The following is a 20056-nucleotide window of genomic DNA, read 5'->3' on the forward strand; positions in this document are numbered from 1 at the left end:
TTGGCATGTATGTGAAAAGTATGCAATGTATAGTGTATGAAATACAGGGATTTTTTTTAAATGGCCAAAATTCGACCCTTTTATTTTTCAACATAACTAGTTACTATGCCTCTATAAGATGCTGATAATGCAATATATTTGCATATATGGCAATATTATTGCATAATAAGTGAATTTTAAAAAGTCGATATTTTGGCCATTTTTGAAAAAATCCCTGTACTATAATAGTACAGGGAAATTTTCGAAAAATTACCAAATTTCGACCTTTTTATATTTTGAAATAACTGGTTACTATGACTCTATAAGATGCTGATAATGCAATATATTTGCATATATGGCAATATTATTGCATAATAAGTGAATTTTAAAAAGTCGATATTTTGGCCATTTTTGAAAAAATCCCTGTACTATAATAGTACAGGGAAATTTTCGAAAAATTACCAAATTTCTACCTTTTTATATTTTGAAATAACTGGTTACTATGACTCTATAAGATGTTGATAATGCAATATATGTGTATATATGGCAATATTATTGCATAATAAGTGAATTTTAAAAAGTCGATATTTTGGCCATTTTTGAAAAATTTTTCGAAAAATTACCAAATTTCGACCTTTTTATATTTTGAAATAACTGGTTACTATGACTCTATAAGATGTTGATAATGAAATATATGTGTATATATGGCAATATTATTGCATAATAAGTGAATTTTAAAAAGTCGATATTTTGGCCATTTTTGAAAAAATCCCTGTACTATAGTACAGGAAAATTTTCGAAAAATGACCAAATTTCGACCTTTTTATATTTTGAAATAACTGGTTACTATGACTCGATAAGATGTTGATAATGCAATATATGTGTATATATGGCAATATTATTGCATAATAAGTGAATTTTAAAAAGTCGATATTTTGGCCATTTTTGAAAAAATCCCTATATAGTACAGGAAAATTTTCGAAAAATGACCAAATTTCGACCTTTTTATTTTTTTTAATAACTGGTTACTATGACTCTATAAGATGCTGATAATGCAATATATGTGCATATATGGCAATATTATTGCATAATAAGTGAATTTTAAAAAGTCAATATTTTGGCCATTTTTGAAAAAATCCCTGTACAGGGAAATTTTCGAAAAATGACCAAATTTCGACCTTTTTATTTTTTTGAATAACTGGTTACTATGACTCTATAAGATGTTGATAATGCAATATATGTGCATATATTGCAATATTATTGCATAATAAGTGAATTTTAAAAAGTCGATATTTTGGCCATTTTTGAAAAAATCCCTGTAGGCCTACAGGGAAATTTTCGAAAAATGACCAAATTTCGACCTTTTTATATTTAGAAATAACTGGTTACTATGACTCTATAAGATGTTGGTAATGCAATATATGTGCATATATGGCAATATTATTGCATAATAAGTGAATTTTAAACAGTCGATATTTTGGCCATTTTTGACAAAATCCCTGTACTATAGTACAGGGAAATTTTCAAAAAATAACCAAATTTCGACCTTTTTATATTTTGAAATAACTGGTTACTATGACTCTATAAGATGTTGGTAATGCAATATATGTGCATATATGGCAATATTATTGCATAATAAGTGAATTTTAAAAGTCGATATTTTGGCCATTTTTGAAAAAATCCCTGTACTATAATACAGGAAAATTTTCGAAAAATGACCAAATTTCGACCTTTTTATTTTTTTTAATAACTGGTTACTATGACTCTATAAGATGCTGATAATGCAATATATGTGCATATATGGCAATATTATTGCATAATAAGTGAATTTTAAAAAGTCGATATTTTGGCCATTTTTGAAAAAATCCCTGTACAGGGAAATTTTCGAAAAATGACCAAATTTCGACCTTTTTATATTTAGAAATAACTGGTTACTATGACTCTATAAGATGTTGATAATGCAATATATGTGCATATATGGCAATATTATTGCATAATAAGTGAATTTTAAAAGTCGATATTATGGCCATTTTTGAAAAAATCCCTGTACTATAGTACAGAAAAATTTTCGAAAAATGACCAAATTTCGACCTTTTTATATTTTGAAATAACTGGTTACTATGACTCTATAAGATGTTGATAATGCAATATATGTGCATATATGGCAATATTATTGCATAATAAGTGAATTTAAAAAATTCGATATTTTGGCCATTTTTGAAAAAAATCCCTGTACTATTAGTACAGGAAAATTTTCGAAAAATGACCAAATTTCGACCTTTTTTATTTTTTTTAATAACTGGTTACTATGACTCTATAAGATGTTGATAATGCAATATATGTGCATATATGGCAATATTATTGCATAATAAGTGAATTTTAAACAGTCGATATTTTGGCCATTTTTGACAAAATCCCTGTACTATAGTACAGGGAAATTTTCAAAAAATAACCAAATTTCGACCTTTTTATATTTTGAAATAACTGGTTACTATGACTCTATAAGATGTTTATAATGCAATATATGTGCATATATGGCAATATTATTGCATAAGTGAATTTTAAAAAGTTTTTGGCCAATTTTGAATAGTACAGGGAAATTTTCTAAAAATGGGCAAATTTTGACCGTTTTATATTTTGACATAAAATGTTACAAATCACTCAAAATTCAAGTGAAATAGTTACTTTTATTCAATCATAGTTTATATATAATTTTTGACAAAATCCCTGTACTATAGTACAGGGAAATTTTCAAAAAATAACCAAATTTCGACCTTTTTATATTTTGAAATAACTGGTTACTATGACTCTATAAGATGTTTATAATGCAATATATGTGCATATATGGCAATATTATTGCATAAGTGAATTTTAAAAAGTTTTTGGCCAATTTTGAATAGTACAGGGAAATTTTCTAAAAATGGGCAAATTTTGACCGTTTTATATTTTGACATAAAATGTTACAAATCACTCAAAATTCAAGTGAAATAGTTACTTTTATTCAATCATTTTTGTCTTTTGAAAGCAGAAAACTATACTAATAATACATACAGTACACCAATTTACAAAGCCAAGGAAATACAATTTGCAAACAAAAAAATAAAAATAATACCATTAATAATGGGTGGACCTTACCGGTGTCCGTACAACAATAATATGCATTGTATTACTATGAGGTGGTTTACGTATTACACCTCTATTGTTTTTGCTACAATAACACAGTTTCTTGAGTATAAATAAAAAGAAAAATGTCAATATTTACAGAAAAGTTGAAAATGCACTGTTTTCTTTGGACATTATTTTAAAAACTAAATCTGAATAAGAAATATCTGATATGGTAGGTACAATATGAGATGGTTTGACAAATCTTCTACCAACTATAAACGGCTGTACTGTATTTTCGCACCGATTGAGGGTTTGGTTCAAGTCTCAACCACTGATCAGCATTGCCTGAACCTAACCTTAAGCTGTCTACACTATCAAACAATATGCGACAAAAAAATGTGACATGCCCACATATGGACATGATGATGTCATAGCACTACCATATTTGGGCACATCACACTTTTTTTTTATCAAACTAGTTTGATAGTGTAGACAGGGCTTTACAGATAATCTCAGTAGGTGCGAACGTACAGTATCACCCTATAAACATACATTTGTACAGTGTGATAACACTCAAACATTTATCAAGGTAGTACAAGTGAATAACTAATATGGTACACTTATCTATTTCAATTTAAACCGAGTTGAGTACTACTATGTGATGTCAATACATCATTTTACTGATAATGAAAAACACATTTTCCAAGGTTGTACAAGGGAAGAGTTAAATTATAGTGATTTCACTCTTTCCTGGTTGTACTAAACTCTATGTAAATGAATAAAAAGTGTGCTATATATAGTTACTATAAGATCTTGTTGCATTTTATATCAATACCTTTAACATAGATATTTTATTAACCAGTCATATAATGATATTGCATTGTCGCCCACCTTCCCTTCAAATTTGCATAAACACAAAAACACATGCATATTAATCACAAATGCATAATTTATATCCTGAATAATAAATTGATTTACATGATTAAATGAATTTGTAGTAACCATGACAACAATGGCTATAATTTGACCAAAACAAACAAGTATTGCATTATGTTTGTATAGTACTTGGAATTTAAGAACAGGGTTTCTTTTTTTTAAGTATAATGAGAGAATACTGAAATTGCACAAAAGTGTTTTAAAAAAAAACAACAATCTTTAAAAACCACAATCTTGCACAAGAAAAATTGAGAAAATACCCAAATATATTAACGGCAATACTGTCCCTATAAAGACAAAAATAATGTGCAATAAAATTCTGTTATATTAAAATACGTACGGTTGGATTTATGCGGTGTTCACATTATCGGTAAAAACATCTTTTTTTAAGCCACTAACTACATCTTCTAAAAAGTGGTAATAATACAACCAAATTCTCTACGAACTATATAAATATTATGAAAACCCAGCGAAGAAAAACAAAATTGCATTATCATAATTTATTACTACATTTAAATGTTGTGTTGTAAGATAGGAAACGTTTTCCTGCACCATTTTAGTAGTACTAGTTTAAATGAATACTGTGTACTATATTTGCACATAATATGCTCCTTGTAAGTGGTAGATATACAGTTTAGATTGTTTGCGTAAGTTTAAGTAGAAATAGTAAAACTGAAAATAATGGAAAGTAAAAACACTGTAGTTCCAAATGAATGCCAACACATTGAAACAAGATATCCAATTGCTTTGACAAGATTCTAAACCTCTGCAGAAAACATGCAGGTACTGCAGTAATTATCCATACTATACAGTAAAACTAAATTGTGAAACAGTTATTACAGAAAGACAATTGTTACTGGAGCACATAGTTACTGCAGTAAAGCATGATCGTTTTGCAGTAACTACAAAAGACAACTGTTACTGGAGCACATAGTTATTGCAGTAAAGCATGATCGTTTTGCAGTAACTACAAAAGACAACTGTTACCGCAGCACATAGTTACTGCAGTAAAGCATGATCGTACTGCAGTAACTACAAAAGACAACTGTTACTGCAGTAAAGCATGATCGTACTGCAGTAACTACGACATAAAAAAAGACATATTATTTCACAATAAAAAAATTAAATATGAGAAGTCTTCTAAAAGAAAAAAAGCATTTTTTAAAATCAAGCAATAAAAGCATGCTACTAAAGTACAACACATTTAGGAGATATAACATGATTATTGTACATACCACACTGTATCTACACCACTACACAATAGTCTATACAGTACTTAAATACACAATGCACTTCTGAAAAATATGTTGATGAATTCTGTGCGTTCCTAACAAGTATATTTTCAGGTCATAAAGATTAGTTTGCTGTGTAAAACACATATTATCAATTATCAATAGTTTTTTAACATTTAAATGCACTGTAAAACCTCCGGCATAAATTACTGCATTCAAAATTGCAAAGAGTCTATTTAGTAGAAAAATTTAGTAAAACATAATTTCACCTGGCAAGTTGTATTCGTGTCTGGGAGGTATTAAGTGTATATAATTACATATAATTTATTATTGGCAAATACAAAGGACCGTCTTGATATGCATAGGATAAATATTGTACTTTTAATATTCTTTTAAATACTGTACTTTGCGAGAAATAATGATAAATATTACATCACAAAGTTTAGGTATAAAAGCATTGCACATATTACGTCTGGTGGATTGGATAGGAAGAGTTTTACAAAATATAACTCCTAATAATAAACAGTTATTCAAATGTTTTGATAGATAAATGTTGGAAAAAAAATCCAAAAATAGTATTAACTCGCAAGAATATTCTTAGTAGTAAATTAGTAGTAGTAGAATTACTATTATCACTATCTTTATGTAGTTAATTGTATTGGAGCATAAGCTTTTTTTTTTTATCGTTTTCTACGCACCTACATTAATTTTTATGACGATGGAAGATGATCGCGTTTGTACAATAAGCGTCCTGCGACCACTGCAGCATTTACGCACCATATTTGGCCTTAAAATCGATTTACGTGTTTTATTAGCTTTTTAAAATTTCTTTGAAAATTAATATTTTGCTAAATGCTTGATATAAATCAATGCATTCAATAATTAGTTTGTTTTTAGTCAGGGAATTATATTTTTCTGTAATTTTCTAATTATCTCAATGTGTGTTATTCACTTTTTAAAATTGAAAATAAAAAACAATATGTTACAAACAGTAATGGAGAAAAAAAATATATATACAATATAAGTTAATTAAAATTTTTGTTCCTGACTAAAATAATTTTATTTAACCTCAATTCTTTTTCAAAATTAGATTGAATTATCCAACACACTACTGGTTGAACAGAAACCTGCCGTTTAAAATGAAGTTTTTATTGAAGCTGTATAATTTAAAAACCACAGCCTAATAGCCTAAAACCACAGCCTAGGAATAGCCTAAAAACACAGCCTAGGAATAGCCTAAAACCACAGCCTAATAGCCTAAAAACACAGCTTAAGAATAGCCTAAAACCACAGCCTGAGAAAAGCCTAAAACCATAGCGTAGGAATAGCCTAAAACCACAGCTTAGAATTAGCCTAAAACCACAGCCTAGGAATAGCCTAAAACCACAGCCTAGGAATAGCCTAAAACCACAGCCTAGGAATAGTCTAAAACCACAGCCTGAGAAAAGCCTAAAACCATAGCCTGAGAAAAGCCTAAATTGCAGCCAGGATAGAAGCCTAATACTGCAACTGCAAAGAAATAGGTAAAAACTGCAGCAATGAAATAGCCTAGCACATCAACCATACAATAGTCTAAACCTTTTTTACTGCTTACAGACCAACTTATAAAGTGTTTTGACACATATATATATATGTAAGATAAATATATTCTATTGGAAAAAATATTGATTGATTAAGTTGACATTCTGCGGCACAATGTTGAAAGTACTGAGACAATACGAAGGCAATGTTTATACTGTTACCACTAAGTAACTGTAAATGAAACAATACAACAAACAGAATGCTGTTGGAATCAAGAAGCACTCATTAACCAGGTTAAGCAAACTGACATAATCTGGTTAGGCAGCAACACTGACCAGATCAAAAGCTGCTCAGATATTAACCAATGATATACCAGGTTAAGCAATTAACTAAACTGATATAATCTGGTTAGGCAGCAACATTGACCAGATCAAAAGCTGCTCACTCATTAACCAATGATATACCAGGTTAAGCAAATAACTAAACTGACATAATCTGGTTAGGCAGCAATATTGGCCAGATCAAAAGCTGCTCACTCATTAACCAATGATATACCAGGTTAAGCAAATAACTAAACTGACATAATCTGGTGAGGCAGCAATATTGACCAGATTAAAAGCTCACTGGTCTAGGCAGCAACATTTACTAGGCTTCTAAAACAACTTACTAAAGCTGAAATCTGTTATCTGCACTTACAATGGGTGAGAGTTAACACTAAGCATGCCACATACTAACAAAACAGGCGTTATTAGGTTTCAATTCTCATAATTTAAAATACTGTATTCATGTCCAAAATGTAGAATTTCTCATAAAACCCATTTACAAGTTATATATTCCTGTAGAAATTACTGAGCTGAGAATGTGCATGTTGGTCGGCATCGACCAGATAATACTATAAAATAACTATTTTTATCAATAATTTAAACCACTATTCAAGCCCAGCAGAACACTGTAGAGGGATGCATAAATCTAATTTTAAATTATATCATTTTTCCTAAATAAATATAGCCAATCAAAATTAAATGAGAGGCTACCTAATAATACTATGTTTTCTATATTGTTAAATTATTATGAAGTACATTGTCGTTTATGTGACCCAATAAGCAAAAAGTTATTTGTACAAGTTAGTGGGACCAGATCTTTTTCACTTAAGACAATTTTGAAACTCATTTTAGCTTTTTGGTAGTATATATGAAGCAGTTAAGTAAAATGATTTGGGTAAAATTTGCTTGTTCTTAAGTCAAAATGATTTCAACATTGCGTAGAATGTAGATAGATCTTAAGTGAAACTAAGTTAAGCATTTGGATAGAACTTTTGATGCACTTACGGAAAAATGGAAAGCTTTGGATAGATTCATTTGCACAATAAAACTAAGCACACTTCTATGATCAAGGTCCCTGTAGTATTTACATCTACAACCTCCGTTTACATTGCATCGGTTTGTCCACACACATAAGTCTCTTAAGCTCTGTCCACACTACAGCATTTTGTAACATTATGTAATTGAACTATGAACTCCATAAAATGTTCTAATGTGGACCAATAATCTATAATTTCTCACAAAAAATAATGTAATAATATATAACATTATTTTCATGTTAAATAATAACTTAATGGGCTCAAAGGCACAAAAAATGTTGAAGTACATTATGTAATAAAAATACTAATATTAAAACTACAAATGAGGTGTCTTTTTGCCTGTACCTCATAAATTTTAGATTCTCAACAAAAAAAAACTCCTTCATTTCTAATTTAAAAATTCTGGCTTAAGCTTGAAAGATAACGGTCATTTTGGCAAGTTTTTGGCTTTCAACACCGTTTTTAGCAACTGTGAAGAAAACATTAGGCTTTGGGTTTGCTAGCAACATTCACTAACGAATAAAATGCACCAAAACGGCTCTCATTCAATGCCTCATTTGACCAACATACACAATTGATGGTTACAAACGTGTCGTTAACTTTCACTTTTATGCGTTTACAGAATTACGTACTGTAAACTATTCTAACTTTACATAATGAGGGTTTATGTTTAACACAATGTTAACTCACAGAGAGCTTGTACAATCTTTAAATACAATATTATTCAAAGTAGTCCATGCCACAAATTATTCTACAACAAGTATTATAACTGCATGTTGTGAAATCTTGCATACTGCTGCATGGACAAATGATAAACCCACATAAATTGTTACTAACAAACCAATTTACACGTCTCTTATGCAAAGTACATCACTTGTAGCTGGTCGTCGTGAACCTTGATTGCTCGGGCCATGTCTACAAAGTTTCTACCATTGCCGCTGTGTGAATGCTGGCTTCCATTACCACTAAAAAATATATAATAATAATATTTATTAGTTACTCTCCTTTAAAACGGGGAACACTCTCGTAACAAAAGGTTCGACCCATACAAAATGTTTACAAAATATAGTGATATACAGTAGAAGGTTTTTGATTCATGTCACTGTGGACAAACTAAACCTGGTTTCCCACAATAACACACTGTAATTGGTCCAATTATTTGCATTCTTCTTACATCCGTGCATGTGTCCTAGTGGGCTTTAAAAACACAGTAATTGCCTGAAAGTCACATTAGCATTTAAAAATTAAATTAAAAACAATAAACAATGACATACCTGTCTCCACCACTACCAACATAGCTCCCATTACGAGACTGGCTTGGGCTGTAAATAGAACATTTCAAAAAATGAAATAATTTTCACAAGATTTCTCAATAGCTAAAGCTCTGTCTACACTATCAAACTAGTTTGACAAAAAAAGTGTCCAAATATAGTAGTGATATGACGTCATCATGTCCATATATGGGCACATCACATTTTTTGTCACATAAAGTTTGATAGTGTAGACAGAGGTTGACTTGACTACAAGAAAAGACAAACCTTACCTGTCATGGTCTTTCTCAACCAAGTGATATCTAGCCCTGAAGGCTACCAAGTGTGCATAGTAGGCTGGGGCTGGAATTGAAACGCTGCGTGTACAACGCACATACGTGTGACACAACTGATACGTCAGAGTCTGCAACTCATCAGCAGAGAACGAGTTGTCATCCCACAACACATGGTAATGTGACGGTCTGCTGGTGCCCTAAAAATACAATCAAAATTGAATAATTGGAATAAAGTCTGTTGAAAATATCTCACTCATGTGCACTTTAGAAAGTGCATCTTTTGGAGCAAGCAGGGGTTATCCCAGTGTGCTGTTTCATGTCAGCCCTGCCGTTTGTCACTGCATTGGGCTAACAATCCTACCAGTTGAATCACTTTCTTACGGAACCACAAGAGTGGCCTGTGTGTCAATGGGATGAAAAGGGATTGCTACTCTTATAAACAATACACACATGCATATCGGCATATCACTAAAATATGTACAAGCATGTGTGTCTTTATAAAAAATTATTCTAGGATGTTTCTCTTGGAGTGGAGTTATATCGTAAAACCTCAAAAAGAAGCCCATGGGCATGGTTTTATGGATTAGCGATTTTTACAAATTTGTCAAGGAGGCAGACAAGAAGATACAAGATGCAATCAAAGTACCATTTGAAAAACAATACATTCTAAAATAAATTGATTGTTGAGATAATTAAGTGTTATAAGGTCATAAATATCAATAAAACACGATCATACATTTCTATTCCTTTGACATTCAAACAAAGTCTATCTCGAAAAGAAGCCCATACTATCTCAGGCTTCTTTTTGAGGTTTTACAGTATGACAACATATGATATTTCTAAACCATGATGTTAACTACATACCTGTATACCGGCATGACTGCACAGGTAGAAATCAAATTCAGTGGGATGAGTGATGCCGACATCTACGGTGGTTCCTGCAGGAATGTTGCCACTACGACCAACCTGCTCCCGTTTATCCGAGCAGAAGAGTCTAGTATGATGGCGCTTCTGCACAACAATTAACGTAATACCTGGCTGGTAGCCGATCTCAAGTGAGGTGCACGCTTCACGTATAGCACGCAGTTCATGTGCCAGAACCTTACATGAATAAAAAATGTTAAAAAAAATAAAAGCATAGATATTTCACAAATACGCCTTTGACTGCTCAAATAATAATAGTTAATTCTTATATAGCGCATATAAGCAAGCTCTCAATGCGCTGCACTTATTACCCCGGTCACTTTTGGGATCAAACATGTATGGAAACATACTCCCATAATAATGCAGCTAGTAATCAGCGCAAAGTTGTGTTTTGATCTAACCGGTACCCATTTTATACACCTGGGTGGATAGAGGCAAATGTAAGTAAAGTGTCTTGCCTAAGGATACAAGCAATGCGACGAGAGTTGGATTTGAACCAACACACTGCGCCACACGCCCTTACATATGAAGTAAATCCAATAGTCAGACTAAGCCGAATTGCAATTGAGATCTGCAATCACTCTGAAGCATCAATGATAATTTCATTTGAACTCACCTGAGGGAATTGGCCTTCACTAACACCGTCTCTATACATGATAATTCTACAGGGTTTAAATTGCGTTGAGCGGTAGAATTGTACCAAGAGATCCCGCACCATTCCGCTTAAATCATTAATAATTTCTTGACGGTGTTGTTGAACACGTACTGTAGCTGCATAGCGACTTGGATGTGCATCCATACTGCCAACGACCTGAAAATGTCAAAGTTCATACGAATTTACATTATTGGCTTTTTAATACAATAGCAAATGTAAACATACATTTTCTCATGAACTTTGAACTTACAGCTGCTATAGAGGGCTTCTTCTCATCACCAGCAGGAGGATGCGTAACATCAGCACCAAGGAAAATGATTGGCTCACGGAAGACAGGTGGTCTAAAGAAAAATATGCAAATTAAAAATTTAGAAAAATGATAAAAGGTACAAAAGAACAAGTTAACCTTTAAGCCTTGTCTACACTATCAAACATTATGTGACAAACAAATGTGATGTGCCCATATATGGATATGATGATGTCATATCACTACCATATTTGGGCATATCACTACCAAATGTAGGTACAAATAAAAACATACCTTATTTGAGGAAGTAGAATGTTATTTACACCTCCTAACTTGACGTTGATTTTGAGACAGAGGTTTGAGAGAGTCTGCGGTGATGTCTTGTTCACGTTTTTCACCTGCACACACTGTGTTGCGATCCCAAGTAGTGTGTCTCCAACTCTCTTTACTTCCGCTATAAAATGAAAAAATCTTCTCATGAAAATTTTGAATGAATGTCTAGATTTGTTGAGGATACCATCAACCGTGTGTTTAATTTAAAGTCGACCAAGCTCCTTAACTGTTGGCCCAGAAAAATCAGGTACATGTTGTCTGTGCCGATATAAAACATTACACTAGAAGCACAGTCAATCGTACCGAAAAAAAATATATTGCACTTTTATCTAGACTGAGAAAGGTACCATAAAAACTGATTGTGTTTTTTGTTTCTTTTTTATCTGTTTTTGTATTATGTATGGTATTGAAATAAATCAAATCAAAGGTACATACCATAAACTGGTGTTTTGCCCGGTAAAACCACAATGATTAACTGTAGCCCTTCAAAAGTTGATTTCAGATGCCTGAAGATAGGCTCGACCTGGTCAGCTCCGCTGGCATATTTACAAAAGGATGGCTGGCCTATGATCGGCATACCAGCGTCGTTTGAGATCTTCTGGAGTTGTGCGGTAAACGATCTGTTAAGAAAATATGGAAATTAATGTGCTATTTACAGTGGCATAACGGCTATGAGCACTCACTGGCTAAACCCAGGGGCCCAGAGCACAATGGGCCCAGAGAATGAGCAGTCCAATGCAACTACCCAGCGTTGGAGGGCCCTTAGGAGGGCTAAACCAGGGCATTTGTACCGTGCGTTACGCAACTGGCTACATAAACTTCAAAACATTCCTAGTATTGTTTATTCAAATTTATCATTTGTACGGTCACATCTACAATGTACAGCATGGTGCAGCTTACCTTAGAGACTCCTCACGACAGGTGTGTTGAGGTGCAAAGCATGCTATTGCCCAAATACGGATTTCTACCCCTGAATGGAACTGCTTACCACGCATGTCCCAAACACCACTGTTAGGCACTGCTTGCTGACGAGTCTATACACAAAAATTAACAAATTAAAATATTATCTCATTTTATTATTCCACATAAAATAATAAATAATTTATGTGTGGATACTCAAATAAGTCGGAAAGGAGTTTTCAAAGTATAGCGGTACAAGTAGTGCCTTTCAAGTAACCATTTTGGTTTCCCTTTCTGACTAGCTAAGGGCTCTGTAATATTAACAGGAATAGCATAGCATATAGCATCAAGTTTACGCAAACAATACAGGAGATTCTCCAGGTTTGGGACACCCCTATTCAGAGAATAGACTATTCCATACACAGACACCGTGTAATATATTGTAACAATATGCGCAACACTTAATATGGTATGCCCTTTTAATAACTGTTTTATTTTCACTGAAATGAAATCAGTCGGGGGAAAAATGGCAAAAGGCTTCCTATACAATATAATACAGATTATAGTACAATATAAAAAAATATTAGTAGTGAGTAATGGGGGTTATACTTACACTCACTCTGCCCCCATATTGCAGTTTAGGCGGGTTTAATACCCGTCCATGTATCTCTGTCATCTCATTGCTGATACTGATACCAAACTGCCGCATGTACGGGTCCTCGTTGAACTTTGCTCGTTGGAGAAGACTATTAATTTCACGCTCTCTGTCTGGCGCGGATCTTGCTGTGGCCTACGCAAAATATGATCATAGTTAATGTAACTTTCCATTTTAGTTATAATAGTTTATCATAGCAGAAGTTATATTGAAGATATATTGTCCCCCTAAAAAATGTTTGTTGAATATCATTCATTTGACCAAAAACTGGATAAAAAAAAAAAATTTACCTGAAAAAATTGTAATTTAAAGCAAAATATACTTAAATTAAATAACGGTTTTTGGTTAAAATTAACCTTTCCTTTTGTCTTTTTAAAAGTGAAATCATTTTTTTTTTTTTTTTTAACAGAAGTGAATTACTTTATTAAAACTGCAAAATTGTCTATTTAAAGTCTTCATTTTTAATGCTTTTGGGGGACAATGCATCCTTAATGATCATATGGCTCCTTCCTTATAAAGTAGTTAATACGTTAATTTGCATATGTTGGTTTGCATATGTTGAAAATAAACTGAAATCAAAACCCTTACCTTAATCATTGTAGAAGTTTGGTTGTCGGTGAGTTTTTTTATACATCTTTGTCCAGCAACGATATTACACACCTGTTACAATACAAATAAAAAGCTGTCTTTACTAAATATGGTAGTGATATGCTCAAATATGGTAGTGATATGACCAAATAGGGTAGTGATATGCTCAGATATGGTAGTGATATGCTCAAATATGGTAGTGATATGACCAAATATGGTAGTGATATGCTCAAATGTGGTAGTGATATGCTCAAATATGGTTGTGCGATGACATCATCATGTCAATATATGGGTACATCACATTTTTTTGTCATATAAAGTTTGATAGTGTAGATATGAGCTTAAGGTTCATTTAACAATACCTTGTAAAAAATATTCTGGACTATTTTAATATAATTATGTAACATATTTTTTTAATGTATTCTTATATTACAAGAGAGAGGGGTTGTATGTTACACACATTGTTGCTATTGCATGCAATCACACGCATAGGGTATCAAAATAACCGGACTGGGAATACAGCCTAGGAGTGGGCAACCAACATGGTGGGTACTTTTTTAGTTATTCATATAATATAATTATACTTTGAATGAACTTACTTCTAATGGGAGGTAGGTGTGTCTTTGTTCTTGTCCAACTTGTAGGCAAGGTAAAAACGGATAACTGACAGAAAAAAAAAGAAGAAAATATATAAAAAAAGGAAGACAAGTATTACGTGATTACTCTCAGAATGTTGTCCTCCCATTTAAGATCCTGGCTCTACTACACTACAAGAATTGTTCTCTTTACTTATTTCTTTTTAAGGTATTAATTTATACACAATTCATATTGAGTTTTGAATGAAAAAAAATACAGATCACTGTGTGTTTTTTATTTTTGGAAAAAAGAGTTAAAGCTAAACTTACTGCAACTTCATTCTGTATTTGTCCATAAAATACTTAGCCACGGTGCAGTCTACTGTTTGTCCATTCTCTAACTGAAGGGGGAATCTGTAAATAGAAGTACATCAAATATAATACCAGTACAACAATAACAGGTAGATTAAAAAAAGAAGCTCTTTAAGCTCTGTCTACACTATCAAACTAGTTTGAAATTGTGATGTGTCCAAATGTGGTAGTGATACGCTCAAATATGGTATTGATATGACATCTTCATGTCCATATATGGGCACATAAAGTTTGATAGTGTAGACAGAGCTCACTCACAATACCAGCAGTAATGGTTACTGTAGCCGTCTTCTTCTGAAGAAACATGGCCGTCATTGACGGATACTTAGTATCATTTGACTTCACTGATGGTGTACTCAAGATAAGATCTATGTTTTATATTTTAATTATTGATTTATATAACATTAAGAATAAGAACTATAATAAAATATTTATATAGTACAGAATCACCCATAACCCAGGGTGAGACTCTGACGGGTATTCTCCCTCGGGTCAGGGGATCCCGGAGCTCAAATGTAAAATCCTTCAAATGTAAATATCAAAAGTAAATTAATGTTCAATTTTAAACACTATACTATTACTGACAGTTTACTTTTTAAATCTACTGAATATTTTCAGTATGCTCACGTTAAAGTTTGTGCTGGTCTCCTTGTTACATTGCACACTCTATATTTTCTCCTCATATTCCCACAGTGTGTTATTTCAATCTTCAGTCCTGTAAAAATTTGTAATATTCAAAGTCACATTAAATAAAGCTCTGTCTACACTATAAAACTACTTTGACAAATGTGATGTGCCCAAATATGGTAGTGATATGCTCAAATATGATAGTGATATGTCATGGGCATATATGGGCACATCACATTTTTTTGTCATAAACTATGATAGTTTAGACAGAGCTTCAGATTATTTGTCAATTTTGGTTCAGACAAGTCACTGCCTTTCAGAACTTTACCCGTTTACCTTATACAAATCTTACTATTAAGAAATATATAGTACCTCGTATTTCTTTGGTGAATTTGACACGATGAGAATCTGAAAGAGGTCGTCGGTTCTCGTGCAAATCCCGGATGTCCAACACTTCGCCCATGAATTCAATAACAGGTTGAGCTTTGTAAAAAGCGGTTGCCGAAACTAGAAGACAGAAAAGATAACAAGGTTAACAAGATTAGTCCATTTATTTTATTCATTTGTTCATCAACTGACTCTCTAGTTCTGTCTACACTATCAAACTTTATGCAACAAAAAAATGTGTTGTGCCCATATATGGACACGATGACATCATATCACTACAATATTTAGACACATTACACTTTTTTTGACAAATTAGTTCGATAGTGTAGTGTTTTTCTCACTAGAGTAGACGAGTCATATCCTTTTTTTTTTTATAAAAAAAGAAATTTGATAATGAAAATGTCATTAATATTTCGTTTTAACATTCTTCTTTTGTGTAAATAAAATTATCTTTGCAATATACAGTAGTTCTAATAACCCTATGCTATTCATATTAGCATAGAAACAAGTCACTCCTAATGCTTGGACGTAACGCAACGTAAGTGATTCGACCAAACACAAGTGATTATTCGAACTATTGTCATTGGTCAACTCGCTTGTGTTGCGTCTACGTCCTTGCGTTGCGTCTCTAGTAAGAACTTTTGTGTATGTGGACAATGAGGGACAGAAGATTAAATATGGTATGGGCAATCTGCTTTAGTAAATAATACAAAATAGCATAGAAAAGAAGATAGGCCTACCATCAATGTTCAGCATCATTTTCCACATCGAAGGACGAACACTTTGATGAAACCCGAACCAAACCTCTCTGCCACCTCCTAATGGATGGTAATAGTTTTCAGGTGCTGTGAAGAAAGATCGTCCAACAGGTGTATATCTGAAAGGGAAAAACAAAGGAAATCAATACAAAGAGAATTGTACACATACAGTTACATGACATATTAATACTTATTTTTTTTATATCCATAACAAATATAAATGTGAAATAAACATTGAAGTGGCTTGCAGTAAGCACTATCAAACTTTACGTGACAAAAAATATGATGTTTCCATCCCATATATGATGTCATATCACTACCATATTTGGACACATCACACTTTTTTTGTCAAAGTAGTTTGATAGTGTCAACAGAGCTAAACTAAAATAAATGATTGGGATTAAGTTAATGAAGTTAATGTTACATCTATTGGGACAATTTATTGTTAAACAAGCAAGGGGCAATATGCTTTAAAACAATGGTTAACCTCTGTTTAGGGACACCCATATTTCAGAGACATGCCTATTCAAGCACTGCTCCAATAAGAGGACACTTCATTAAGCTCTGTCTACACTATCAAACTACAGTAGTTTGACAAAAGTGTGATGTGCCCAAATATGGATAGTGATATGACATCATCATCATGTCCATATGGGCACATCAAATTTTTTTGTCACATAAAGTTTGATAGACAGAGCATAAGATCCCAAACAAAAGTGTCCCCTAAAGGGGTTCTACTATATTTGTACACCACTTACGTCATTGATGGCAGATGTCTCATGATGACATCCAGGGCTTGAATTGCATCAAATGGGACCAATGCAATCTGGCCTTCTAATGCTGCCTGCAGCTGAAATAGGCTCACCCTTGACATGTATTTGATAGACACTTTAAATGATCGGTCACGCCCCTCACCAGGTAAGACTACTTCTAGATCAACCTGTGAATACAATGAAAGAATTATTGAAATGTTGAATAAGTACAGTAGTGGCACAGTAGTGGTAACTTGTGAGACTATATCATTTTCCAGAGAGAGTTTATTCAAGCCATGGCTCTGGAGATTAGTAAGAATGGGCAAAACACAGCTGCCACTAAATTGCATATTACAAAAATTGGTTTAGAGATCAATTTTGATGCTGGATATGTGCTGAAACAAATTGTGAAAAAAATAACAAACAAGAAGGAAAACCTTTTCATTGCCGATGGGGAGAGGCTCACGACTGTACAGGTTTTTCCTACCATCAAATACCGGCTTCTGATTGGCAAATACCTTTACGGAATACACCTTCACAAGTGTTTCAATAACCTCCCTATTAAAAAAAAAATAGATATTATGGCTCCTTGTTTTACCTGACAAAACAGTGTAATGTTAAATCTCTGTCTACACTACCAAATTTTATGTTACAAAAAAATGTGATGTGTCCATATATGGACATGACACTCCAGAGTGGAGTTGTGGCTTGGTGGTTATGATGCTTGGCTACCACTCCAAGGGCCCTGGGTTCAAGTCCCATCACATATCAGGATTTTTTCTAAGGACAAATTTACAACTCCACTCCCAAAGACTTGTAATAAGACTTTGTTTATGTAGAGCATCTTGTGTATATATGTTTTTCTTGTGAACCTCTGAGGGTCCCTAATGATCAGCAATTGCTGGATGGATCACCCTCATTAAATATGGTTAAAAAGTTACTGCATTAATGCATTAAAGTTGGAAATTAATGTACAATATTTTTTTTTTTTAACCATATTTAATGAGGTGATCCATCCAGCTATTGCTGGTCATTAGGGACCCTCAGAGGTTCACAAGACAAACATATACACAAGATGCTTTACATAAACAAAGTCTTTGGGAGTGGAGTAATTTGGTCCTTAGAAAAAATCCTGACATGTGACGGGACTTGAACCCAGGAGTGGTAGCCAAGCATCATAACCACCAAGCCACAACTCCACACAATATAATATTATAGGTAAGTATTGAACATGCAAATCATGGTAAACAAAAATCTAATGTTATGGGTTTGTTTACCCAACATACATTCATAAACCAGGGGCTTATACCAGGGCCAGCATGGTCAATAAATAAGACTGTATACCTGTTTACCCTCCTAGGGCACTTTTCTGGTGTAATATCAATATCATAATGATACACATCTTCCTTCGGCATCATAATTTTAAAATGATTAGCTCGGAGTAAAATACGCCTTCCTTCGGTGCCGATGTTCGGTCTCCTTGGCGATTCAAAATGTGCAAGTTCCAATCCAGGTACTGCAGAAGCTCCAGCTTCCGTTGGAGTAGGCTGGACGAGTTGAGTCTGATGAGGTGGTTGAGGCATTGAGCTTGTAGGGATTTGAGTTTGCACAGGTGGTGGTGGGCCACTTGGAGTCTGTGGTGGTTGCTGTGACTGCTGTTGTTGCTGCTGCTGTTGAGGCAGGGGTATATCTGCAAAGGTACAATACAATATATTTGAATAATGATTCAAACTTATTTTTGAATTGTTATTTTCTCTTTAGGTCTACAGGTAGCTTACAGTATTTTTGTCTCTCTCCAGACATAATAAAAATAGTTAGGTCTAGGCCTACTCAATGGTATTATAAAGAATAATATATAAATCCAAAGGCAAATTACTGAAAAAATGACGATGCTGTTGGTATCATTGGCTGTATCTCAATGGAGATACAAAATAAAATAAGCAAAATCAAAACAATAAAGTAAAACAGCCAAAGTGTAATATATATATACACTAGGCTAGGTATAAAATGCATCTGTCCTCGAGTAAGCACTGTTAGGCCAGGCCTAGGTCACATACAGTACAAGACCGGATAGACCAAAACAAATAAACAGGTGTAGGCCTAGGCCAATTCTTTTTCTCTGAGTGAGTAAATACTGTAGGCAAGACAAGAGAACAATTACATTTTTAAAACTGATTTTAGATCATAAATTATTGTTTGTTTTTCGGTCTAAAGCCTAAGCTACATACTACGTTAGTATATTAACAGCAAACCCCAATTAATGGTAATTAAACATTACCCAAAAGTCCATTTTAAAAAGGCGGCTACAGCTCAGGCTGGCCTATAGTACAGTAGCTAGCCCGATCAAGGCCAATCCATTCTCTGAGGGTCCACGAACCATGGCCTAGCGTCACAATCGCTTCCCGGGACTTATTGTTACAACAAACATACCAAAATCTATCATTATTTTAATCATTTATAACCATAATTGTTATTCAAAAGATACTTACTATGTTGAGGATACATCGTGTTGTGAGGCTGGTACATTCTGAACGTGTATTTGTGTATAAAAACAAGGAATAAAATCGACAAAAATACACAAACCCTCGTCTTTCATTACACGCT

General features: G+C 33.2%; 1 protein-coding gene across 1 annotated transcript; it reads right to left on the reverse strand.

Annotated features, from left to right (window-relative positions):
* Nucleotides 1–6468: 6468 nt before the first annotated feature.
* Nucleotides 6469–20056, reverse strand: LOC144840381 (protein argonaute-2-like). The gene is made up of 20 exons (XM_078696181.1): nucleotides 19942–20056; nucleotides 18797–19142; nucleotides 17890–18010; nucleotides 17459–17640; nucleotides 16683–16819; nucleotides 15928–16062; nucleotides 15556–15643; nucleotides 14887–14970; nucleotides 14581–14644; nucleotides 13982–14053; nucleotides 13352–13528; nucleotides 12739–12872; nucleotides 12274–12458; nucleotides 11800–11959; nucleotides 11509–11599; nucleotides 11220–11414; nucleotides 10544–10780; nucleotides 9677–9876; nucleotides 9408–9455; nucleotides 6469–9098 (listed from the first exon to the last, which is right to left on the reverse strand). The coding sequence occupies exons 1-20, from the start codon at nucleotides 19976–19978 to the stop codon at nucleotides 8990–8992; spliced, it is 2802 nt and encodes a 933-aa protein (XP_078552307.1). The 5' UTR covers nucleotides 19979–20056; the 3' UTR covers nucleotides 6469–8989.

The sequence above is a fragment of the Antedon bifida genome, chromosome 4 (genome assembly GCF_963402885.1).
Source record: "Antedon bifida chromosome 4, ecAntBifi1.1, whole genome shotgun sequence".
Lineage (NCBI taxonomy): Eukaryota > Metazoa > Echinodermata > Crinoidea > Comatulida > Antedonidae > Antedon > Antedon bifida.